We start from the raw sequence: 27,167 nt of genomic DNA, 5'->3' as shown, positions 1-27,167 counted from the left end.
GAATTCAACAGACACTGGAATGGAATGGCTTTCATACATGTAGAGATGCTGATTTCAGGAAAATTTGCAATGGTCTCTTAATTTTTTCCAGAGCGGAAACAGGGAGATCTGATCTGATCATGGGCTTCAGTATATATACATACATATATATATATATATATATATATATATATATATATATATGTATATATATATATATATATATATATATATATATATGTATATATATATATATATATATATATATATATATATATATATATATATATATATATATATACATATATATGTATATATATATATATATATATATATATATATATATATATATACATATATATGTACATATATATATATATATATATATATATAGGCTAAAAAACATAGAAACTTCAAACAACTCCTGTTGTATTGTAAAAGTCACAGAAAATGGCTCAAAAATGAATTGACTTTATAATATTTATTTTATTCTTTTCAGAAAGAGCCTGGAGGTTGAAAGGGTGACAACTCTTCAGTCTTTAAGCTGCAAATCAAATAAAAGAATGTGATTAATTTCACTCAAAAAAAAAAACACAGTCTACATTCGTCAGTAGACCTCTGTTGTTTCACTGAGTTACTGAAGTAACACATTCACTTCAATAAGTAGTTAATTCAGTTGTTATGTCTTGTTTATGTCTTATTGACTGATGATCTATAAATATTTTCTAATATAAAATGAATATAAAAATAAAGGATAGCATTTATCAGTACTGAAGTAATTCAAAAGTATGTAAACGTCTGGATGGTTATGTCTTTACTTTACCATCCTCAATAAAGATGTAAGGCTTCTCTAGGCTATTTTAGGTTAAGGGGAAATGTTGTGTTTCCATGAATTCAGTTAATATCTGAACAAATGTCACAGTGATCATATATATTATTACCTGTTACCTGCAGCACAAGAGAATATGTACTCTGTCTCAGCCTGGTCACCTGAGAGGAAAAAGCTGGATTAGAACAACAGAGTTTGAACAAACAGAACAGTGAAAGCTCCTTCATTTCCCAAACGCCGGCTTCATTTGTTCATTAATCCATGTTCACTGGGTTCTATCCCATCATATCATGGCCTGAGTGAATACTTGATTCTGACTCTGATTAGGTGCAGGCTGTCAACTCAGTCCTGATACACGGACACAGACTAGTCCAGTAGTTCCAGTGAAACCGTCTGTTCGATGTTCTAAACTAATGTGCAAGAGCTGTATGAGTGGCATTGGCATCAGCTGGCTGCAGACACTTGACTTTAGAAATAAATGAAATTAAAATTGAAATCTGAATCTCATTCTCTTATTTACAACACTGAATGTAGTCCTTCAGAGCATGAACACTGTAACAAATAGGCTACAAGAAGTAGCCTACACTCATGGCTGCAGTGGTGAACCACAAACCTGGTCAACATTAAGTGTACGCTGGCTAAACTGTCCAGTGATAAGTAAAGGTTACTCATTAAAAGTTGACTAATCCCTGTGTTTGTATGAAAGATCTGGGTAAACTGAGTTGTTATGTGTGTTTGCGTTGAACAGATGGCTGGACTGAGTGTCTGTTTACTTGGCTGATAGTAGTCATAGATCTTGACCACAGCTGGCTTCAGGTTCTGCACTGGATGCTCCTCTACAAGCTGTAAGCTGTGGTTGATGGGTTTGTCCTTTGCTAACTGTTGGAGGAAAAACAGATGACATAATCAGAAAACAAATGTGGAGAGCATCATCTTTTGTTTTTCACTGTGAATTCCTCTCACCTCGTGTAAGTACACAAGAACATGATCTTCCTTCTGTTCAATACGAGCCACCTGCAGGGCACCTTTGAGCTGTGAGGAGATGATATTCAGCTGGGTTATCACGTCGTCATGACAACAACAACCAACACAAATGATGTTCAGGTGAAGTTACTGGAATAACTCACCATCTGCACAGACTGAGGGTGTGGGGCAAATCCAGAGAGCATCTTGATATCCAGGATCACCATGTTCGTACTGTTCTGCTTCCCACTATATCTGTAAAACAAATATAAAAATATGGTTTGTGCACACAGCGAGACTGTGTTTTCAATAACCTACAACTAGAGAGGATAGTGTGCGTAGAACAGAAGTATTCCTCATTGTTGCTGCAAGCTGGATCTAGTTGTTGAACATTTCTTACAGGGACTTGAGCTCCAGAGTGAGTTGAGGTCTCTGCGATATGCAGCTCGCCACTGGTTTGACCTCCACACCGAGAGTTGTGACATCAGCAGGAGTTGGGATGTTGTAGTGAAGAGAAATCTGAAAAGAGTCCAACAGGAAGATTGTAATATTCATGATAATCAAATTTGAGAATTAAAGCAGAATTTGCCATGTAGTGACCTGAGCCTCTGACCTGCATCGAAGCACATGCAGTGCCCTTCACCTCTAGGCTGTACTTTCCTGTCACATCTTTCAGCACCTCCTCCTGGTAGAGCAGTTTGTTGTCCTGATTCACATCAAATGTCAGCTGGCCACTGGAAGACTGGACTGTCACTGTGCTTGAACCTTCCAGACTGAACACCAGAGTGGAGTAGAGAGCCAGAGCCTGAAGAGCCACCACTGTGTCCTACAACACACACAGAGACACAGGAAGGTTGGACCTCAGTTATAGCAAATGTGTTTACATGTGTTTATTCTATGGTTCTTATCATCTACAGGAATCATTTGTTTTTTTTAATTATTGTTCCACCCGGTTTATTGAACTGACCAAGCGGCAACCTCTGGGTCTAAAAACTGAAGCCAACATGGAAGTCCCAAAAACTGCAGTTCCTCTATGGGCCACTAGATGCTGGCTACAAAAGGAGGTCAATCCCCATAGAAGCCCATGTTAAAAAGCCCAACTTTACAGCAGAAACAAACTTCTTTACAGCCTGGTACATAAGCAGTTTTGGTCTCTAGCTAATTTTCCCGCTCATGACAACTGGACGGGTGAATATTTATATAACTCACTTATTTAAAATGCTAAAGTTTCTGTGTAATTAAGGCCGTGAATGCTTTGAGTTAGCTAGTTAGCTAGCTAACTTGAACTCTCCACTGTGTTTGTGGTGTTGGTGCCTTTTAGAGAAGTTTTAATGTAGATATGGAACACATAATATGGCTTGCTGTGCATTTAATTGGACTAACAGACTGGAGTGGAGGGACAGACGCCAGTGCTATGGATTAACAAGTGACCCTGTAACTGGCAGACAGCAGCTGGAGCTGGAGAGCTTGGAGGAGTCAGCAGTGGGCAGAGTCAGGAGCTTCTGGAGGAATAGTCACCCAGAGTCAAGGAGGGCACAGAGTTCATCTTGTTTGTGAATGCTAACTTTAGTCAGAGGCATACAGTAACTGATCACAAACACAAACACACACCTTGGTGCCGCTTGTTGCCTGCAATCTTGCAGCTACTGTTCAGAAAGGTATTCTAGATATTTGGGGTGAATGAGCCTGCAGTCAAACTCACGTGAGTAACTTGAATCAACACAAATCACAAACTCACATGAATAACATGAGATGAAATTCGCTTCTCTTTATGTGTGAACACAGATAGCTTATTAGCCTTAGCTAGCTTGGTAGCTTTCAGTTTGGCAGGCTTGTTTAACTAACTAGGTTCACTTCAGCTCCACCCACACTCCACCTATTGGTGTATTTTTGATTAGCTGGGAGTCAGGCAGAGTCAGGCACTGCCAAGATGGTGACGGCCACTTGAAGCTTCATTTTGGCTGATGAAAAACATCTCTGCTTCTCTTGGTGGAATAATCTCAGTGGTGAGTTCAACCTCAGTGGATGGAGCTAAAAAGGTTTCTCTGGCTAAGAAGCACAGTGAAAAGGGCAAATATAAGACAGGGCTAATTATGAAGCTGCATTGAGCACATACTGAAAACAAAATGCTGTCTATTCATGCTATCTAAAGCAAGAGTTAGCATAGCTCAACTCCTAAGGGACTAGCTTAAACTAGGCTACACTAGTTTATGTAGCTACACTGCTGACTTTAACTGTCATGGAATAACAAAAAAACATGTCATTACTATTTTCTCATTTTCTTGACAAATGTAGTTATGGTGTAAGAATTAGGTGTCATTTTAAGTTGTTTAAAATGTGTTAAGTGGCTGTGTTTGAGGACCAACCTCACATTCTAATGTGTGGAAGACAAAGAAGAAGAAAACCAATATTTTCAGTGAAGCTGCGTCTCCATTGCTGGCCACCACGCCTTTCTCGCCAATCATCCAATAACAGTCTAAATGAAGCATGTCTGGTCGCCAGTCATTTCTCCACAATATAGATGGGCAAAATAACGTCCGACAGATCATTAAAAACACATGATCTGTTCCAACCAACAAGGGTAGAATCCTTTTAAAATCAAAGATGGCATAGGTTTTCTTACTTCTTAGCATCCTAGCACACAGTGCTGCCATCTTTACCTGGTCTGTGTTAACTTTAATGAATGAGACCTTGGACAGAGTACAATATGTGTGTCCAACAAGAGAGAGTGAAATCTTTTTTTACATTATATTTTATATTTTGTCGATGGTAATCATACAAAAAGCAGTATTATTGTAGTGGGCTGGCTAGCTAATACTACTGGGTGAATCTATTCCCACTGCCTCTGTCAGAGATGGTGACACGTTCATGCACACTGAAACAAACGTTACCTGCTTTTCGATGCACACACAGTCAGTCAGACTAACAATACGCTACAGACCTATGGATAGATCATGCCAAGCCAATCAATATTTCTCTGGCCCAGGGGCCCCCATGTCAAAGGATGGATTATGTCAACGGCTGAATTTGATTGGCACAGGTGATGGAGCAACTGTCCAATCAATCATTATTACCTCCAAAAGTATACTTACTTTATTATTTCCGCCTTATAAGTCACTAAAAAAACCGAGGTCTTGTGTTTTTAAACAAACTGTATGGACCACGTGACTATAATAAATGTCCACTTGAACTACCACAAGGCTCTCCTGTTTGATTCTGCACTTCCCAACACACAGCAGTTATCACTGTTTGGATGCAGGCTGTTGTGTGGACATCCCACCTTGGAAAAACTCTTCAGTCAGCACACATTTGACAAAAGTTAGCATACTAACAGGATAAACAGCATCATGACTCATGTTAGCTGGTGTGTGCAGCTGATTAATGTCACTGCACTGACAGACAGAATTCCTCGTGCTATGTTTGCTATGCTTGAGCTTTAGCTGAAGAGGGTTTTTTTCTGATTTTATTCGTGGGTTTTGTCATAAGTGGTGCAGCTTTCAAGATTTTAATCCACAATAATGGCAGAAAAATTGTCGACCTCCACAGCAGCTCTGCCTCAGGCCCAGCTCCAGCTGTTTGGGACGTACCTGTGTGGAGGAGAAGCCACCATATTGGTTCTGCTGCCCTGTGAGCCATCTGACGATGCGGGTGGCATAACCCAGGTCTTCAGCAGTAGGAGAGGCACTGAGTTTGGCCATCAGCACATAGGAGCTGATCTCCACAGACAGAGAGTTTGACGTTTCTGTTGCTGTCTGAAACCAGTGGAGGAAACCTCCTACAAACAGACATCCACAAACAAACAAACAGGCACAAGGTAAGCTCCATTCACAGTAATGAAGCCTCAATAATTGCATTTAGGAGGATGATTCACCTTGGTTTAATGCAACCTTGTCGAGTTGCTCCAGAAGGTGAGCACGGGTCTCCATGTCTCCTGCCAGGGTGAAGACGTACGCCAGCAGAGCTGTGGTGTAGGTGTTGTTGAGGTCACTGATGGACTCATTGAGGCAAGACAAGCTCCTGTTCACTGCATGATGCTGCAAATGAAATGAAAGAATGATTAAGAAAAGAGGTTGTTATCATTTCCACCAATGATGATAGTTTTTCATTGGTTACTATGTTCATTTCATCAGCGGCCATATAGAAATGATTCCACTCAGATGCAACAGATGGTTTGTTGTGGTTGCGTGCAGGTGTGTGGGTTCAACATTTGTAGAAACTAGAAAGTACAGACTGAGAAGACATAACCTACTGTAATTAAAAAGGCAAAGTGATGGAAACTTAACTGATATTTACAGTATATGTATTTGTGCCACAAGTGTGTCAAAAACATGTCAGCCAACAATCTACTCTCTTTTTCCAGATGTTCACACCAGAAAGTCAGACATGATAATCCCTCTCTGGCTTCCCACCCATGAACATTACCAACTGTGTGTGCTGGAACAGATTTAGATTCATTCAAGTGTTAAAATGAGTTTTACATATTTGAGGCAGGGCAGCAGAAAATACTAGTTTCACCAAAATCAGTGATGAACGTTCTAAAGCTGTGTTTTTGTACAGTAATCTGTGAGGCACAGTCACTCTGGTGGTCTGACATACTTACTGAGTGCAGGATGAGTCATCAACATTTTATCATTTTCCAGGAAGTTACAACTCTAATATACCATAAAGAATACCTACAAAATGACTTTTTGCTGTTGTTGGGCCTGATACCGGCCTATAGTGTGAAAGCAAGACATACAGTATGTGATAAAATCACTTCAACATCAATTTTGACTTCATGGGAACTTACAGACCAAATTTTTGAAAACAGATGCTTTGACTTACAGTCACCGACATGTTCATCTCCAAGAAGGCAGCAGTGATGTAAGCGCTGAGAGTCACTTCATCAGACACACCGCCCTGTAGAGGGGAGGCATCAGGATGCATCAAAGACTCTCCAAAATCCAGGATTGCATCGAATCTTGGGACTGCCCGTAATGCTGAACAGTACTTTAACCAGAAGTATCACATTCTATTCTGCAGCTTTTGGCAATTTCTTTGGTTTACTAATCCTTATGAAACCATGTTGTGGAAGAATGTACTACAGGCGGGCTTGCTGAAAATCCTGATGTGAAATACATTGCAGTGATTTTCATACATACGCTACAAGATTTTTCAGAATACCTTCATTCTGTTGTTAAAAAGGCTTCCTGACTGCTCAAAACAGCCATTTTCTTGTTGTTTACTCTCCAGCCAGTCCTTAGTCTGTTGAATCTTCTCTGGGTCAATGTAGACAAAAGACTGTGCTTTGACAAAGGATCTTAGCACAAAAGCAGTCAACCTGTAGAAGAGTTAAACAAGGTCAGATATTCACAAAAAAAAGATGTGTCTGAGTCACCAGTCACCATGATGCACTAATTATAATCAGATACCAGATAATTAGTACAATATTCAATGTTAATGTTTATTTATGTGCTGTTCTTTGGGTGTGTATTCAGTGGTGTTCTCACCAGGTGTTCCCGACTCCTCTTCCGAATGTACTGTAAGCACCATCATAGTGCTTGTAGTTAAGCTGTCTCTGATAGCCTGTACAATAATGATAACAAACAAATCAAGATGATTATTATTATTTGTCAAAGAATTTGGTGTAAAAGACATCTTTTACTTTTTTACATTTAAACTGCTCACACATTTTTTAAATGTATATATACTGTATATATACATTTTTTAAATGTATATATATTGTATATATATATTTTTTCATAAATTACCCAAGTGCCTCCGAGCCACTCTGACATACATTAGGTTGCAAACGACCGATTCAGCTGGTGCACCAGCTAGTTAGAAGTTCATGACTAGATACATGAGTTTTTGTCTTCGTCTTGAAAATACCAACAGAAACTCACCACTGGTCAGGAAGTTGGTAGCTTTTTCCATGATGGTTGTGGTCAGCTGATGTGTGTTTTTCAGGTACTGGAGGATGTAGATATTAGGGGCCAGGAGCACCATGTTCTGCTCGCCACATCCATATGGCATCTTCAGCAGTCCATCCAAGTTCTTCAGGGCTCGGCCCAGAATGTCGCCTGCACAAAATGAATTGCCCATCTCACGAGTTCTTTGCACATTGATCATTTTTTTTCACACTGAAATGACTTTAAATGGATTGTCTGGAATGTAGTGAATCAATCTATAAACTCATGGCCATCATAAGAAACAGTAAAAATAGGCTATGTCAAATTTGAAGTTAGTGGGCTACAAAATGCACAGCCACATGATGATCCCTTAACACTGTCATACAAATCAAATCAGTTTTATTTTTGTGGCCCAAGATCACAATCACATTACCTCAGTGGGCTGTATACCACACAGCAAAGTATGTTGTATGAAGGCAAGGCAAGACAACTTTATTTGTATAGCACAATTCAGACACAAGGCAACTCAAAGTGCTTTACAGGGGCATGAAAATTACATTCCAAGAAATTAAAAATGTAATTTAAAATACATTAAGTCCTTTTATCCTGGATATATATTTAAGATGATAGTAGGCTGACTTTGTAATTGTCTTAGTGTGGCTGCTGAAATTCAGGTCTGAGTTCATGATAACACTGAGGTTTCTGGCTCAGTTTGTAGTTTTCAACATTACAGATTGAAGCTGAGCAGAGACTGTTAGTCATTCTTCCTTGGCTCCAAAACAATTATTTCAGTCTTTGTTGAACTGAAGAAAACTCTGACACATCCAATCATTGAAATTCAAATTTGTGTGTCATCTGCATAACTATGGTAACACATTTTGTTATTTCCATTATCTGAGCTAGAGGAAGCATGTAAATGTTGAATAGTAGAGGCCCCAGAATGGAGCCCTGGGGTACTCCGCCTGTGATTTTCATCTGCTCAGATGTGTAATAACTAATAGACACAAAGTAGTCTCTATCATTTAGATAGGATTTAAACCAATTTAGTGCTGTACCAGAGAGTCCCACCCAGTTTTCCAGTCGGTCCAGTAGGATATTGTGGTCGGCCGTGTCAAATGCAGCACTGAGATCCAGTAATACTAAGACTGAAATTTTGCCACTGTCTGTGTTTAAATGAATGTCATTGAGGACCTTGACTAGAGCGGTCTCAGTGCTGTGATGTGGTCGAAATCCTGATTGGAAGATATCAAAACAGCCATTTATTATTAAGTAATTGTTCAGCTGTTAAAAAACAGCTTTCTCAATGATTTTACTTAAAATTGGGCGGTTTGATATGGGCCTTTAATTATTCATTACTGATGTGTCTAGATTGCTCTTCTTCAGGAGTGGTTTAATGACTGCAGTTTTCAAGACACCAGAGAGAAGAGACACGTTGACAATCTGTAGCAGATCTGGAGTCATGCAGTCTGAAACGTTTTTGAAGAACCCTGCTGGTAAAATACCAAGTCAGCAGGAGGAAGATTTCAAATGCAGTATTATCTCTTGCAGGTTTTGTCATTGATTGGTTCAATGTCATGGTATTGTTGGGACCCACAAATGAAGTTGTTCACTTTGGATTTCAAAATGGGCTCTGAACTGAACTCAGTTTCCCAGAATTCTCCAGTATTCACACCTAGGTGTAAATTCAGCTTTGAGCTAAAACTCCAATTCCTTCCTTTGTTCTCTCTTTTCTCCATCTCTCTTCTCCATCTCTCTCCTCACGGGGCTGCCTGCCCTCAAGATCTGCTGCCAGCTGCATTTCCAGCAGGCCCAAAGAACTTTTCCTCACTGCAGCAACACAAGGTCCTGCTAGTATTCCAGATCAGTTAGCACCAGCAGCTGCAACACAAAGCTTGCCAGCTAACTCCACACACCAGAGGAACACTAAGCAAGTTAGCACCGAGCTGCTATCCTTGCAAAGGAAAGGAACGACCAGGTTCCTCCATCTGCTGTCTTTCGTCAGGCATTGCACAGCAAGAACAGCATTGTTCAACATTGGAATTCCAACCTTCTCCTGCTTGGCTCATCAGCCAAGGAACCACCAGCACCTTTTCCTCAAAGACTGGTAACGTTGAACTAGGCCTAGATAGCATAGCACAGCTAAGCACAGAACTGTGGGGTGAAGAACAAGTTATCCTTCCAGTAATTGTTTTGTTACAGCTACCATGAATGAAATTCCAGTAATCTGATTACCCAACACTGATAGTGAAGCACGGGCAGATCCATCGATCACATTCTCAGGGAGTAGTAGTTCTATTTCTTCTGTCAAAGCTTCTCCTGGGAACAGAAATAAACAAAACAACACACAGATCAGCGCTGGTGCTGAGGCAACTTCATGTGTAACTTCCAAATTACACATGTCAGTTCAAATGATTACTGAATTAAATGCCATAGGATTTGCTACTTATAGGTAAGGGGCCAGAATTCAGAGGTAGCAGCAGCATGATGGCTTACTGCTGCTCGCTGTAGCTTTCTTTGGCTGGAGCAACTACCTGCAGTTAGCAAGTAGCTCAGTTAGCCGTGAAGCTAAGTGACCCTGTTAGCTGAAGAGAGGGCAGCTCAGCTCAACATGCAATGGGTTGCTAGAAGAGCAAGTGGTAGGGCAGCTGCAGAAATTGTTTCACTAAAAATATTTTGAAAATATAAGAAAACCTTTCAAATAAATCTCATATTCAGAACATTTAAAACACATACAAGATATATACAGCACAGAAGGTAATTAACGGACACCTGCCGCGCACACACAGCCTCAGAGACGTTGGCATTAACACTTCTGGTCCAAACCAGACTGACCTTTAGGACAGAGCAGCCAGTTGTAGGTTTTTGTCATCTCAGTTCCCTCGGCCTGAGAAGAGAAGAGGTGGGAGATCATTTAACTTGTACATGTGCGTGTTAACACTTGTTGGTTGTTATCATCAAATGTAAGGTTATTAGTTCTGGCCCAAACTCTTTGTTGTCTTGCTTTAAGGTACTCACCTTTACTATAAGAGGTCGTGTGACCACATCAATGCGACCTCTCTCTGGCACGCTCACAATCTCATTGTCACATGACATGTGAGATGCCACAGCCTCAGCAGTTACTGACACATTCACAACCCCTAAAAAGATCCGTTATCCATTACTGACATATTCAGTTTTTGTTGCAATTGTGTCAGAGTATCGTTACTCAGTGGAGACTGAAGTTTATGGTGCTGTACAATGTGGTACAATATGAATGTGGCTCTGAACTCATCATGAGCTAGTTTGAAGCATTTAACAAATGTATGATGGTCATAGCTCTGCATGAAATATGTAACATGAGAAAATCAGAACCACAGTTCTATTTGTAAAAACAGAAAAATAGTGTTGAGAAAAACTCTAAATGTTTGACCCTTACCTAAGACTGAGGGGATCATGGTCCAGCTGAGGGTTTTGCGTTCATTGGCACACAGACAGGATGTGTACTGGTCACCAGAGAGAGGGGTGACGGTGTAATCTAAGGATGGGGCCAGACTCACACTGACCTAAGAAACACAATCTCATTTTTGAATCGGTAAAGTTACAAAAAGAAAAATTGACAGTCACATAGCTGTGAACAAACTTAATCAAGAAAAGAGAGCATTATTGTAAGGACTATTGTAAGGCAATATGTATTTCTTTAAATAAGTGATTCTATTGTATCTATCTATATGTATAATCGCAGTGTCTTCTTTTTAGGACAGGACGGTTGTGTCAAATGTACATTTCATGTAGATTCACCAGTTTATTAGCAGAATACATCTCTTGACTCCAGTACCTAAAGTCTTTCATGCACTACAGACAATAAGTGATGGGAAGGTATTGATTACCATAATGCAGCTGGACAGGTAGTTGAAGGTGGTTGCCTTCAGTTCAAAGTGCTCCCCTCGGATGATGGAGTAAGGCAGGCTGAGCTCGAGGAAGAACGGCTGGAAGACAGTGAAGTGTTTACGAGGAGCCAAGCCAAAACCCTGAGGGGACAAACAGAACATCTCTGTCTCCCAGGTGGTGATGGTGTCTGGGACGGTGAGGGACACATCCTTCGTTCCAGCCTCCCTGGACCAGCAAATACACAGACAGATTTTACATCTGTTAATTTTAGTAGTTTTAGTTTTAGTTTGGATTGAAGCTGTATACAGCTCCCATGCCAGGCAAAATTTCCCCAATGGACAATAAAGTATATCTTATAATATCTTGGATATTGTGAGTTGGAGGAAAATACTTTTACTACGCGGATTAGTCAGAGAAAAACTATAGCTCTCATGCAAGAACATTTTGGTATACTGAACTCTCTGTGAAGTTTTCTTTTCAGAACAGTTTCAGCTTCATTTTCTTTACAGCATTAAAAAACATGGTGGTCATGTGAAGAAGCTTGTGACAGATGCTTACCCAACTTCCACCAGATTCCATATCCATGTCTCGGGGAAGAAAGTGCGGACCGTGACAATTGATGGAGCATCGTAACCCCGCATGTACATCATAGCCTCAGGAACATCTTATGAAACAGGACAACTTTCAACCAGAGTCAGAGGTAGACTTGAAACAATGAACTTCAGGTTTTTCTTGCAAGTATTCAGCATGCATTACATAATTTGACCAAAGAAAGAAGTCTCACAATGGCGGTCTTGGTAGTATATTGTTCCCTTGAAGTTCACACATGGTGGCATCCTAAAGAACAAATTTGTTGCCATCTTCAGGCCCAAATTCTAGACAAACCAACAACATATGACATGTCACTGCAGAGCTGGATCAGTATTGTAGTATCCATTGTTCAGATTGTTATTCAGCAAATATGCTGTCAGCGATCCATTAAAGATAATATTATTACTTTTTAATATAAGAATTACCTTGAAAACTCCATAAGCGCTGTTGTCATCATGGTATGGCATAATATATCTTCTTTGTCTCACATTTAAACATGTTACAGGATCTTCTACATCATGTGGGAAACCGGAGGCTTTCTTTACTGGCAGCAAGTCAAATATCTGAAAAGAAAGATGACAGCCAAGGCTATAAATGACCAAGGACTGACTAATAGAAAAGTCTCAACAGCTAAATGGTACTGTTTAACGGGAAAAATGCTACAGTTTGTATCAGTAAAAACAAACAAAACGGTGCCTTTCTGTGCAGTAAAACTACTTTAGTACCACACTCATATTATATGAGAGGCAGTGTAGTGATGGGAATGACTCCAAATTAGGATTTCCAAGTTTTCAACACATTAGACAGCCTGAAACCCCATTTGAAGAAGATTATTTCTCCAGGGGAGGTCAGCTGATTTTAATATTACTTGCTCTGGTCATTACTATTAATCCCTCCCAGAGAGTGCATGTGGATCATTTTTTTATCCCAATTACAGCCACAATTACCTCCTGTTTTTTGACAAACTTGCTTGTCGCCCCTCTCATTTGAATCAACTGGATCGACATACATGTATTCTGAAGTGGATCATGTGAAGTGCTTCCACTTTTTTACATCAGCTGGGTGACAAATTTGACTTCAGTGTGAAAACAAGTCAATATTGTTTTGATGGAGACACCAACATAAGAATGTAAAAAGCTCATCAAATGCGTTGTTTTAATGGAAAAGATGTTTCTTTTGAGCATTGTTTCCCTGAAGCCTATATTCACCAAAATGTCTTTCATATCTCTGTTTGATCTGACTGAGTTAAGACTCATAAAGGAGTACGATTCTTGACTCACATAGTATTGCTGCCTCCCCTTGCTCCCTTCCCATTACTTTACTTTCCCTAATAACATTTTGCCCACCAGTCACAGGACATAGACCTGTACCTTTCAGGTTACAAACCTACCACTGTAACATGGTACACAATATGTAAAAAACATATATATAATCCATCTGCTGTATTTGCCAGTAGTTACCTTGTCTTCATCCAGAGTCTTCCCTGGCTCCTTGATGAGGACACTCTGGTCAACGGCACTCACACCACACAGAGAGTCCGGCTGGGCCGTCACCTGCAGGGTGGTTTCCTCTCCTGGTACGGCTGAGGACGGAGAAAACTCCAAGGACACCTGACACATACAATTACATGTATACACACATGCACATTCACACACAGACACACAAGTAGTAATATAATATGGACACATTTCCTCATGTATAGATGTTGGAAAGTGTGTTTAGATTTCCATCAGTGTCCCTAAGACATATCACATGATCACGTGTACTTGTGCCTCCCAAGTGAAATCATTGTGAAACTAGAGGCCTTAGTATTAGACCAAACTGACATATCATTTCAGACCTAAAGCTGAAAGCTCAGATGAATCTCCATATGCCTGTTTCTTTTCTCACTGACCTTGTTACTGAAGCATTTCTCTGTGGAGAAGTCAGCACTGTGTGCAATCACAGTTTCACTGGGGAGGACGGTGTAAGCCACAACCTGGACGACTGGTGCTATCTCTGGAGACGCCTTCAACGTAAAGGACACCTCGCCCTCAGTCACTGAAACAGCAAACTGAGTGTTATGATCCAATGTATCAACCAACACAACACACATCCTCTGCAGATTACATCAACAAGTATATGTGTTAAAAACTAAATGATAAATCTGAGATCGTTTCCTTCTTTCTCTCCCATTATCTCCCCTGTCTTTCTCCACCAAGTGTAAAACAAAGTCTTTCATCATGACACAGAACTGGAATGAGAGTGGTGCAAACAAATCTGACTGGGTGGAGGATGCTTGTTAAACTGTTGGTTCAAACAATCTTTAAGTACCATGATTATTTTGCACGTCCACCTTTTTAAGTCCTTGCGTGACAATGGTTCCTCTGGATAAGATCTGCAGAATAAAGGGAGAATGGTAGAAGTGTTTAATTCCCCTTCAGCTCAGAACGGACCAAAAGATTTTCTAAAGATCAGATTCTAGCTGAGTTGTTGCAGTTTATCGCATGTAGCTACTCACCAAATAAATGACATCCACAGAGCCCTGTTTCTCTCCTACTATTGTATATTGGATGGAGATGGTCTCTTCCTTTTCACAGGGAAGGGGTTTGTCCTTCCCCTTCACCTCCAGAGAGCTGACTGATTTAATATGAGGAGCAGATGCTCGGACCGAGGACAATGTGTGACGTGCCGTCTCATAGTGTGGACTTCGATGTGATGGCTCAGGCCATTGTGTGAGGCTTGCCTGGATTGTAAAGAAGAAGAAGTGCTATTTACCAACTAAAAAATAATGCAACATTTTTTTTATGCCTCTGCGCCTGAGGAATTATGTTCTCTGTCTGACATACGTCCATCCATCCCATTTTTGCCAACGCGATTTCTCAGGAACACCTTGAGAGAATTTGGCACAACTGTCAACTGTTAAGGTTAATGTGACCTCACGTCTGTCCCATTCTCAGGAATGTCTAGAGGCAATTTCCTCTAATTTGGAATAAAGCGGCCGAGAAAGGTGGTTCTCGCCAGAAATTCTTCACTGGACTCGTACACGTCAGTATAGAGAAAACTTCAGATTCACCAAGAACTACATTTACCTTTTAATTAATTCCTTCGAAGTCTTCACAACATTGGCCATATTATATGAGACTGTACGGAAATGGATGCAAAACCTGACTGATGTGCAGAGGCTTACAACAGACAGCTTATAATTCTAGTTTAATACCATTTTTTTAACATAGCTGTTTGCTGGGCAATGATGTAATGTAACTATTTGTTGCTATTTAAGATTAGTAATTGGAATCTGATGATGGGTGGTGATGATTGGTGACACCAAGAAAGAAAGCTACAGTTATCAACATTACCTAGTAATGATATGATATTATGGGGAATCCAACCTGGTGGCAGGCATTGAGAATAACTGTGGGAATAACCAGTCTTCTTGCAGATGATTCTTTGCTTTTGTGGGTTACATAGAAGCATCAGTATTACATTCTGATGGTTTTGTTACTTCTTGAGGTACGCTGAACACAGGTGTGGGCTGATAGTGTTACCTAAGTTACTGACCCTTGGTTAATCCCCTTCTTTGATTGTCCTGAACCTCTCTAGCTTGTGGAATTACAGGTAACACTATCAATAAATAATATTTTGGTCCCTCCTTCTCCCAATTGCAAATATCTCCTCCTCCAAAGCCTCTGCTTTAGATGGTGCTTCTGCCCAGTGGAAGAGACAAGGATTTAACTGTGTGGGTGACTTGTATGTGAAGGGGACTTTCACCTCCTTCAAAGAACTGAGGGAGAAATATCATTTGAATTTTTCTTTTAGGTTTCTTCAGGTCAGGGACTATGTGAAATCCCACATGCAGGACTACAGCACTGCAAGTCTAGACAAACATGACGACTGTTTAAATGAGCAGGCGGATTCAGAGAAGTTGATATCTTATATCTACAATGTTCTGGAAAACATTAACGCCCCGTCCACTGAGATCAACAAACATGCGTGGGAGGATGAGCTGGGCCAAAATATTTCCCAAGACAAATGGGACAAAAGTTTACAGTAAATACAAACACAAACTTGGAGCAGTTTCTCATCCTGTATGAATGCAGAGACCTCTACTCTGATGCTTCAAATAAAAATGTTTGAACTAGTAAGCACTCTATTTGGGAAAGGAACATCCCATGCAAAGAAGACAGCAACGTATGCTAATTTGGGATGTCTTGGACCAACCAAAGGATAGTTATCAGCACCAATCCAGCATATTTTAATTGAGCAGCACCAGTGATTGACTATGATCTAACTCCAGGTGGAGCCCAGGGGGTCAATGCAAGAGAAGGAGTAGTAGCTGAAGAGGCAACTCCAACCACAGCAAAGAAGTATATCGTGTTTTTCCCCATAAATGAGTCAGATGTTTAGAAAGGCAATCAGCTGTTTGAAGCAACCTTGATAAGGTCAAGGTAATATACAAGTTCATTGTCCATTACAAAATCATACACAGTACAAGGTATGGTATCTATCAGGATGTAATAGCCATGTAAAGACATTCCATATACAGTATGTATGGGTGAAGCTGTGGTGAACTGTGGCTGAAATGTGAATGGGAACAATAAAAGTGTAATCAAAGCAGAAATATCTACACCACTTCAACACCTTGTGGAAGAAATTAACAAAGTAGGGCGAGTGTTTTCAACAAAAAACTGCAACATTGCTTGCTGACAGACCTACTTACAATTCCCTGGTTATAGTATATGAATTTTAAACTGGCTACACAACTTTTTGCTTTAACTTAAGTAACTACACATTGCACAGTGTAGGCCTAATGGCGGTAAAACAATGACACTATTCACGTATAGATTGGTTCCCTATAAATCGTGCTCTCATTCTCTCGAATAATCAGGGTGATGATTTACACTGGTCTTGGCTCTACTGTGGACTAAAAGCTTGTGAGTGTAGCTTTTGTTGCAGCAGATTTTACCACGATCATGTCACTACCATTTTGTTACTAATACCATAATCATTTACTTACAATTAGTTGAATGTCTCCTTCGAAGCTGGTTGTGTTTAATGAGAAAGTGGCGATACCATCACTGTCTGTTGTGAGGTTCTGCAGCAGACGTGATGAGGACATTGCACCATGAAACAAATGGACCAGCTTGTCAGGAATAGGTGTATTATTGTAGTAAACAGCTTTAACCTGTTGGAAGCAAAACGTTGTATCACTGAGAATGCAGATGGCTTCAGGTGCACTGTATTCCTCACAGTGAAGAAATGAAGATCATATCTATCTCTTACTTTTCCTTCCAGAATTACTGCTTGGTCGTAAACCTTGGGTGTGTCAATAAAGGACAGCCTTCCAATAACGTAAGAAAGCGTCACTCTTTTCATTTGTAAGAGTACAGTACCTGTAAGAAAAGCTTCCATGTTACAACAGTCTGCCATATTGTTGAAAAAGAACACCATTTTTTTAGAAATATGAAAACTGAAACTTGCCTGTCCCCTCCTCTGTCCCTTTGGCTAAGAGATGCAGTTCATCAAGCAGTGACCTAATGTCAACTTTAGTGAAAGTGGACATCTCAGTCATAAACGTGGCACAGCCATTCTTTTCTGTCTAGATAGTACAACAATTAAGATGTATTAAAACAAAGAGTTGTAGCTGTCACAGTGCCTCACTGAAGTATTATTAACCCACTCAATCACTTGTCCCACCAACTGATACTGTCATTTGTCATTACCCATCAGATCATCAACAAGTTTAGAATATTTCAGTTCATATATCTGGTAATTATTTGACATTTAACCATAGCAATCTGAAAAAACAGCCCAGACAAAACCGCAGCATCATGAGAAGCTCAACTTATCTGGGGTTTGTGGTAACTAATGACACCTTTACAATTCCACAAAAGAGCTAATAAAATTCTAAAATCACTGTAAACCACGGCCTTGTGGGGTTTGTTGCTTTATGAAACAGTTTCAGCATGTACATGGAATGGTTTCATGAAGTCAGATTGCCAAGCAACATTCAGACTCAGCAGCAACACACAGATGCAGCAGAAAGCCAGCTTTAACTGTCAACAGACAAGTTTTCTGCTTCAGTGTCTTTATGAAGTCAATGTTGACTGCACAATGTAATGGATATAGAACAATGAAAGCATCAGCATTTACATTTTTTCCCTGTAAACCTCACTATCACTGTACAGTGTTGTGTGCCACCAGCCGCCAGTCACCTGGGAAAAAGAAGGTTAACTGGCGATACATTTCTATTATAGACTAAATGACTGAGTGAGCTCATGTTTTGTCCTGTGATGTTTCTATTTGTGACTCTGATGAAAATGGAAACGATCCAGTTGTCTTTGCAACAGCGGCGCTAACAATAATTTCACTTGGGAACGCTCGGGGGGAAAGTTGTGTGTTTCACTTTGGGTGATTATTAAAGGTGTATGAATTAAATCATTTTGTCTGATTAGAAACAATTACTGCAGACTTGCATAAATCGGATGTGTTTATTGAATAGTTAAGGTGAACACCTAGATAAATGTGTTTTTCCAGTGTTTATTATACATAAATGTAATGCATTTCAAATCAGTTATCCTGTCTCCTGTAATGAATCACACGTCTAGTTATTTCATTTATACACATCAACTCAACAAACTTTCCATTAAACGTCACCCTTGACACTGAACTAATGTATTTAAATAAGATGGAAAATGTACATGTAATAAAATATTATCAGGCAAATTGTTTTTTAGTGTATTTATATCAAATGTTTTATGTATTTTAATGTGTTTTTGTGTCACGTGGAGTTATATCTACTGTACCTGCTTTGCCTCCTTGTGACATGGGGCGCTTGTGTCAGTGATAGAGACTCGGCCATATGAATAGGTCACAGGTCGGCATATCTCCAGTTCAACAGCACCTGGCACAGGCTGTCCATATGTATATCTGAATAGATGGAAAGTTTTAACCAAATCAGTGTGTTGAAAATGTTTCACTCATTATGAAATCATGAAAATGTCACTTGTCATGTGTATCTGTGAGGAAGTCTCATTACTTACTTTGCACAGACTTCCACGTTGATTTCCTCCTGCCCAACGCTTATCTCATCGGGCACCTTTATTTTTACACTAAATTTTGGTAAAACTGAGGGTAAAATATGGTTGTTAGCATTTGTTGTTCATTACAAACTGTGGAAGGGAAAAATAAATGTTATTTACCATATTTCTCCACCTTGAAGCTTTGCTCTATTTTATTTCCATTCATCCACAAAGTAACTCTGTATGTTCCTTCCCGGGCCTCAGAGTTCAAGGAGTAAGACAGCTGCAGTATTTTCCCATTGGATGTGATGTTCAGCCACTGTCTAATGCGGTTGAGATTAGCATCCTGTTAAATAAAATCAATGGGAATAACATGTATTTTCAGTGTGTTTGGGGGAGACTTTGCTAGACCTACTGTACCTGATCTCAAAATGACTAAATCCTTGGCTAAATCACACAACTGCTCATGACTTTGTGATAACATGAAGAAATCTACTTGTCAATCCTGAATGTAAAAACAATTACATATACGAAAAGAGCATGTTTATATCCACATTATGTTTATATCACATTTATATTATATTACAGTAAACAAAGATTCAAATGTATTTCTAGAAGGTTGATGTGCCAAATTTAAAGGTGCAATATGTAAGAAATGTACTTGAAAACATTCAAAAATGAAATTTAAATATCAACAGAATGTGAATAAATAGCAGTTTTGAGATTGTGATGTGTATGTATTGTGTTGCAGGGATAGCTACTGAAGTTAGCATGCTAAGCAGCTAACCCTGGCCAGTCCTGGTCCAGAGCTCCTGTGCTAGTTTGTCTAAACCTAAACACTTCCCCGGTACTCAAAGCTCCAAACCTGGACTGCTAGCTGCGAATTCAACAGGATGCCAATTCTTACATATTGCCCCTTTAAAAGGGTTAGTCAACAACAGGGAAATACAATTGGCACTGCTCACTTAATTATCCCTCCACAAATCAGCTGTCATTCTAAAGAAAAACAAACAAAAAAACCACAAAGATGCATAAAGTCCAAACAAATTCAGCCTGATGGCCTGAATACACATTTGGTTGTGGATATTTCCCTGAGTCTTACCTGAATTTCAATCACGTTGACCTACAAGAAGAGAGAACAAAGGGATTTGTTAAAAGGTGGGTTTATTATACAGCTTCCCTAATAACTAGATAATAACCATGAGGACAACTGCACAAAGTAAGTTTTAATATTCACATGGACATTGATAATGATAGCCTTGGTACTGCATTTACTTCATTATTAGATTCCACTGGCTTCAGTCAGTGTGTACATGAACCGACTAGAGCCTCTAAAAGTAGAATGGGAGGCAGAGGCTTCAACAGTCAAACCCTAACCCCATGATGCACTGAGCTCCTCTCTCTTTCTCTATCTGTACACATTCATGTCTCATTAATACATGTTACTGACTTGGCTTCTTCCCCAGAGTCTCTGTGCTCTCTCATGTTGCAGTTTCCCATGGATGGTGGTTGGCCCTGCTGCTGTGGTCCTACTTGACTTAAACTATCATTATTATTATTATTTTTATTATTATTATCATTATTATTGTTATTATACTTTCAGAAAATACTCATATCTCAATTAGTGAAGCTGTCATTACTGCTGTGGGTGCTACATATGAAATGTTTGTCACACTGTAAACTGAGTATTTGGTCTTTTTTCACGTTTATTTATGCATGGTGAAAGAAATAAAGTGATTGTTTTGCAGCAAATGAAGGATAACGTGTGGATTCTGTGAGGAACACAACACACAGCCACGTGACAAGAAACATTTCCCATCATAACAATATACTATTTATCTTACTGTTATATATTCACATTATAATAGGATAACTCATATTGTTTTAACAATACATTTTTCCTGTTATTCAAAAAACACTTATCTTATTATAACGTCAAACATTTCATGTTATTTGATAACTTATTGTTATAACATTAAATGTTAACGTCATAACATGATGACATAACACTAACCCTTATATTAACATGATAACATAATGTGAAAATGTCTTGCAGTAACAAGGAACGATTTATGTTAAAACAGTAAGTTACCACGTTATAACAAGACAAACATTATATAGCTGTAACAAGAAAAGTTTCTTATTTTAAAGTAATAAGTTTGTGTTTTGCAACAATGTCAAAGTATCTTGTTATTGATTTCATGTTATAATGTGAAACTGATCCATCAGCAAAAACATTTGTTGACCTTCACCACATGCGAGTTTACCGAAAAGGGCCCTGGTTGTACTATTGACCCGGAATCATCATGAGAAGGTATTTAAACAGACTGATTAAACACATAATAAAGGTCAAAGAGCAGTTTAGGTCACATGTTGTTCTCCAATCCACTTTACTTGAGTGATTAATGTGGCTCACTGGGACACAAATTCAAACCTGCTCTATGATCACTCAGTATTACCTCAACTGTGTTTGAATGAGGTCTAAAAGAGTGAAGGGACATTTCAAACACTCACCAGCGTGTTGACCGGTCTGAACTTGGTGTCCAGTGTGATGACTCTGAAATGCACTGAGAGAAATGCAAAGAGATTACAGGAAGTTCCTACACCTTATCTAGAGCTGCGTTAGACATCATGATGGGCCACTGAAATCAATGGAGCTTATCAATGCAGAGATGACATCATCATTATCAAAGTGTATTAATTGGACTGAAACACAACTTGCTAATAGCTTTTTATTATTTGTCATGTTTTCTTCAACTTTGGAACAATATTTAGCCAATCAAAAACAATCATCGACACTTCAAGGTGCAATATGTAAGAATTATAGTTGAAAACATTTAAAAAGTTACTAAAGTTATAAACAGAATGTGAAGAAATAACAATTTTGACATTATGACATCTATGTATTGTGTTACAGAAATAATTTCTTAAGTTAGCATGCTTGCAAGCTAGCCCCAGCCCGTCCCAGTCTAAATCTCCTGTGCTAGCGGTGTTCACACCAACATTCTCCCTGGCGCTCCAAACTCCCAGTCCGGACCACTAGCTGCACGGCTAACTGAGCAAACCAGCTAACACGAGCTAAAGTTATCAGGAGTTAGTGGATACTAAAGTGATATGCTACCCCTTATTTGTTTAAAGTGTGAATTTTACAGGGGGCCAATTCTTACATATTGCACCTTTAAAAGGAACAGTTCACCCAAAAATGAAATATCTCTCACTGTCTAGGCCAGGCCTGGCCAACCCGCGGCTCCCGAGCCTCATGCGGCTCTTTGGCTGGTTTCATGCGGCTCTTCAGGAGCTTTCACGTGACAAGCGTCAAAAATGCTTGGCTGGCGCTACCATTCATTCCCCCTAGGTGGCACGCTGACCAGGTAAGCCGGTTTGAGTGACGTCAAACGCGCAAGATCATTTGAGTTGTAAACAATTTGCGTCAAGTTCGCTCTCAAAATGGCAGGGAAAAAAAGCACAGCCAAACGAAAATATGAAGAAGAACACAGGACGTTTTTAACAGAGTGGGAGAGTTTATATTTTTTTGTTGAACGTAATGGCAAGCCATTCTGCCTTATATGTCAGGCATCATTAGCGCATTTCAAAGCTTCAAATCTTCAGCGTCACTTCAGCTCTCTCCATCCTAACATCGACCAGGAATTTCCAAAAGGGACTGAACTTCGCAAGCACAAGTTGGTCACTTTGAAAATTCAGGCAGAAAAGCAGATGCAGTTTTTCCAAAAATTTACGAAACACTCAGAGACCGTAACGCTTGCATCATATCAACTGGCTTGGAACATAGCACAGGCTAAAAAGCCATACAACGAAGGGGACTTCATTAAAAAATGCCTCGTTGACGCTGTTGAAATCTTGTCCCCTGAAAACGACAAACTAAAACGAAGCGTATCAGACGTCCAACTGTCCCGCCACACTGTTGAACGCAGAATATCGGACATTAATACGGCTATTGAATCACAGTTGCACTCTGACCTTCAAGCATGTGAGTATTTTAGTGTGGCATTGGATGAGAGTTGTGACATACAAGACAAGCCTCAGTTGGCAATATTTGCACGGTCTGTGTCAAACGAATGTATGATCAAAGAAGAACTCCTTGACATTGTGCCATTAAAAGACAGAACCCGTGGCATAGATGTGAAAGAAACAATGATGGCTGCATTTGCAAAAGCAAATCTGCCCATACCGAAACTAACTGCAATAGCCACGGATGGAGCGCCAGCCATGATCGGATCCGTGAACGGGCTTGTGGGGCTGTGCAAAGCTGACCAAACATTTCCCGACTTTTGGAATTTCCACTGCATCATCCACAGGGAGCAACTCGTGTCTAAATCATTGAATTTAGACAACGTCATGAAGCCTGTGATGGAAATCGTCAACTACATCCGCACACATGCGCTTAACCACAGGCAATTCAGGAATCTCATCGCAGAGCTGGACCAAGGGCTTCCAGGTGACCTGCCGCTGCACTGCACTGTGAGGTGGCTGTCAAAAGGCAAGGTACTCTCTCGCTTCTTTGAGCTTTTGGATGCCGTGAAACTGTTCATGGAAGAGAAGGGCAAGGACTATCCCGAGCTCTCAGACCTCGAGTGGATTATGGATCTGGCATTTTTAGTCGACATGCTGTGTCACTTGGACAGACTGAACCTGAACCTGCAGGGTAAGTTAAAAATGCTGCCTGACCTGGTGCAAAGTGTGTTTGCGTTTGTCAACAAACTGAAGTTGTTTAAGGCGCATATTCAAAAGGGAGATTTAATGCATTTTCCCACTCTGCTAAAAGCCAGTGAGCAAGTCACCAGCGCCGCCCTGAAAAAGAAAAGAGACAGATATGCAACACTGGTTGAAAACCTGCACGAAAGCTTTGTGACCCGGTTCTGTGATCTACAACTGAAAAGACCACAGATTACGTTCCTCGTCGACCCATTTAATGTGGAGACGGACTGTTTGAAAGCTCCGCTCGTCATAGATGAGGCTGCGGCTGAGTTGGAGATGATCGATCTTTGTGAGGAGGATCAACTGAAAGCTGTTTTAAGGGAAGGGACCATTGAGTTCTGGAAAAGTGTGCCAATGAAAAAATACCCCAACGTCAAACGGGCTGCGCTTAAGATACTGTCAATGTTTGGGTCAACGTACGTCTGCGAGTCTGTGTTTTCTACCCTGAAACATGTGAAATCAAAGCATCGATCTGTTCTGACTGACACTCATTTGAAAGAATTGCTTCGAGTGGCAACAACAGAATACAAGCCAGATTTGAAGAGGATTGTTCAAGACAAGGAATGCCAGAAGTCCCACTAAGCAGCATAGTAAGAGAAAAATGTTATTGAAAATTATTATATATTTGTTTGTGGACTTGCTTGAACTGAGGGTTTGTGTGTGTGAGACAGTGCACACAATGTTAACTGTTGAAAATAACTGTCATAATCATAGTGGTGTGGGACATTTTTAATAAATCTGGCTGAGCAGAAGTCTGTGTGTGTGTGTGTGTTTGTGTGCTTGTTTGTGTGCGTGTGTGCATACATGATTAAGGCATGGGATGATGTTCATGTGTGCCCATGTGTATGATGTGGCTCTTTGCACTAACACAGTAAAAAAAAGTGGCTCTTAGTCTCTGACTGGTTGGCCAGCCCTGGTCTAGGCTATTCTCCTCCTTGTAAAGTCGGGTGAAGTTTCATAGTCCACAAAACAAGTCCCAAGCTACTTCAGTTGATTAGCAGAATGCTGTAATGCTGTTTTGCTTGTGAAGCTCCAGAAATGTTTTGTGGACTACGAAACTTCAGCCAACCTCCCACTGACACGTAGGTGAGTAATGACTGACTTTTGGATGAACTGTTCATTTAAGATCTCACTTTACCAAGTCACGGTCTCATCAGTTCATCAGCAGTACAATGTCTTTTTTCCATCTTTATTCCAGTTATGTTTCGAGGGGATCTGAAACCAATACCAGCATGTACTGAGATAAAGGCTGGGAGATACAGTAAATATTGTGCTTCAATCGAGAAAGACGCAGGTTAACAAGGATGCAGAAGCATCTTTTGATAAAAACTTTTAGTGTGATAGATTCTGGATCATCAGTTTAAAGTTACCTGTTTGTCCAGGGAGGTAAATTGGTTTATCTGTTTGGATGAATGTGACAGGTCGATAGATTTTGATCATGACTTTTCTGACGTCTTCTGAGTGAAATGTGGCACCTTGTACCTCTACCTTGAAATGCTGCACCTCATTTTTCTGCACAAAAGGAGCCTGTGGCAGAAATATAGAGACCAGCCGAAACAATCATTTACTCACAAAAAAACCCATCAGCCTCACTGTATTGATTTTTACTCATTCTTACTTATCTTTCGTAAATCACAGGTAAAAAGTAGCTTCAAACTGTTTTTTTTTTTTTTTATGTAGATCATGGCTAAATATAAATGGTGCAAATCCTGGAAAAGCATTTAGGTTTCAAATGTTTGAGGGAGAATTTTTGTGGACTACATGAAACCAACTGTGTGAAAAGCTGACCTGAAACTGCACACAGGTATGAAATGCTGTGCTGGTTGTCTTCTCAAAGAGGACCGTCCTCTTTTCTCGGGAGATCAGAGTGATGTTCATGACCAGAGTCTCATTGGGCTGCAGGAGACTCGCACAGAACTTGGTCTGAGCTCCAGCTTCAACAACTGCAGGAATGGCTACCATGTACTGCCTGCAGCCACAGAAACATATACACATACAGAAGATACATGATAAGAAAGAAAGATTACGCTAGAAAACAGGCAGATCAGCCAATGCTCAGGAACACATTAGAATGAACACACCAAACTGCTGAAAAAATCTAAACACAGTAGATCTCTTCAAATCCACTGTTCGACTGTCTTGTGGACAAGTTACAACAAATATATAAATGTTTTCAGACAATTCAATCAAACCTACGGTCCGGCCACCACCTGACCCACAAACATCCAGCTTAGGCAAACAAATAGCGTCCATGTCCTCGTCTGAAGCCCAGGAAGATCCATGGCTGACTGAGATGAGCCTCAGAGTGTCTTCTGTTACATAGTGTCTGATACAGAGCTCCACCTCCTTTCACTCATCACACACACACACACACACACACACACACACACACACACACACACACACACACACACACACACACACACACACACACACACACACACACACACACACACTAAATACCTCCCTTCAGTGATGCAACTTTCTAGATGGTTTAAAAGGACGATAGCATCAATACGTACAAAAAAACCCAATAAATAAAAATATTATCATTAAAATATTTTCATGACTTTAGTTTGCATTTGACTGACTGTGGCTTTAGTTGTGAAATGTAGAACATATTAAATATAAGGGCTCACCACAGGTTACGAAAGCCTAAAATGTTGTCTTCAAATTGTTTATTTTGTCTTAGTAGACAAAAATACCTAGGGGCATTCAGGGGTATAAAACATGAAGATCACAAACAAAATCAATGACCAGGCACAACCCAGCAGGAGCCCAGGACACACTGAGAATGTGTTCGACATCCTGGAGATTATTGTCAATTTCTCCTCCACTGTCTGTTTAGGTTTCCCAGGTCTGTCCAGTAGCTTCCATCGTCAAATGATGGAAGCGACTGGACAGAAATGGTGGTGATCAGCTGATGACTCTGCTCATCTTTTCACCCAAGTGTCAAAGACATCCAGCCACATCTGATGATGCAAACACAAAGATGATCAATGTTGTTTGACCTCGTGGTTCTGGTACCAGGTACACTTGAACATGATGTTAGTTATGGACTGTTTGTTCAGATTCACGTATTTGTACCAGTTTATTCCATTTCAATAATAGAAAATATTACTGTCAAAGGCTCCTTTGGTGCAGAATTAAGTTGGGCAGAATTTCCAGGTGAAGATACAAGTTGACACATTTCACTCAAAAGAAGTCAGGAAGGTCACGGTCAACGCTTCTCAGCTAACAACTAAACAGATAAACCAATGTGAACTGGACAGACAGGTAACTATTAACTGATCACCCTATCAGAATTCACGTTAAGTTACTGCTGCTCCA

The 27,167-nt window shown here is 40.0% G+C and overlaps 1 protein-coding gene across 2 annotated transcripts; it reads right to left on the bottom strand.

Moving 5' to 3' along the window:
- Positions 1-445: 445 nt before the first annotated feature.
- LOC141013628 (alpha-2-macroglobulin-P-like) lies at positions 446-26,134 on the bottom strand. 2 transcript variants are annotated; one of them, XM_073487417.1, is made up of 36 exons: positions 26,034-26,134; positions 25,626-25,806; positions 25,208-25,364; positions 21,636-21,688; positions 20,224-20,244; positions 19,302-19,467; positions 19,143-19,227; positions 18,906-19,029; positions 17,581-17,698; positions 17,383-17,492; positions 17,117-17,284; positions 14,621-14,845; positions 14,434-14,497; positions 14,015-14,160; positions 13,581-13,730; positions 12,546-12,683; positions 12,314-12,404; positions 12,088-12,193; positions 11,529-11,754; positions 11,078-11,204; positions 10,678-10,799; positions 10,495-10,546; positions 9,895-9,978; positions 7,657-7,833; positions 7,261-7,336; positions 6,935-7,091; positions 6,596-6,670; positions 5,643-5,805; positions 5,359-5,546; positions 2,385-2,597; positions 2,172-2,290; positions 1,936-2,026; positions 1,772-1,840; positions 1,582-1,687; positions 921-969; positions 446-523 (listed from the first exon to the last, which is right to left on the bottom strand). In XM_073487417.1, the coding sequence occupies exons 1-36, from the start codon at positions 26,117-26,119 to the stop codon at positions 475-477; spliced, it is 4,332 nt and encodes a 1,443-aa protein (XP_073343518.1). In that variant the 5' UTR covers positions 26,120-26,134; the 3' UTR covers positions 446-474. The 2 variants fall into 2 exon arrangements, with proteins under 2 accessions (XP_073343518.1, XP_073343525.1); XM_073487424.1 differs by having other exon boundaries at positions 928-969.
- Positions 26,135-27,167: the final 1,033 nt, after the last annotated feature.

The sequence above is a fragment of the Pagrus major genome, chromosome 2, assembly GCF_040436345.1.
Source record: "Pagrus major chromosome 2, Pma_NU_1.0".
In the NCBI taxonomy this organism is placed as follows: Eukaryota; Metazoa; Chordata; class Actinopteri; order Spariformes; family Sparidae; genus Pagrus; species Pagrus major.
This window is presented reverse-complemented; position numbering and strand designations above follow the sequence as displayed.

Excerpts from the sequence above, each read along its gene's own strand:
- LOC141013628 (XM_073487417.1), bottom strand. The coding sequence starts at position 26,119 with ATGGATCTTCCTGGGCTTCAGACGAGGACATGGACGCTATTTGTTTGC. Across the intron at positions 17,493-17,580 it reads AGGGACAGAGGAGGGGACAG|GTACTGTACTCTTACAAATG; the intron begins GCAAGTTTCAGT and ends CTTTTCTTACAG. Across the intron at positions 5,806-6,595 it reads AGATGAACATGTCGGTGACT|CATCATGCAGTGAACAGGAG; the intron begins GTAAGTCAAAGC and ends TTTCATTTGCAG.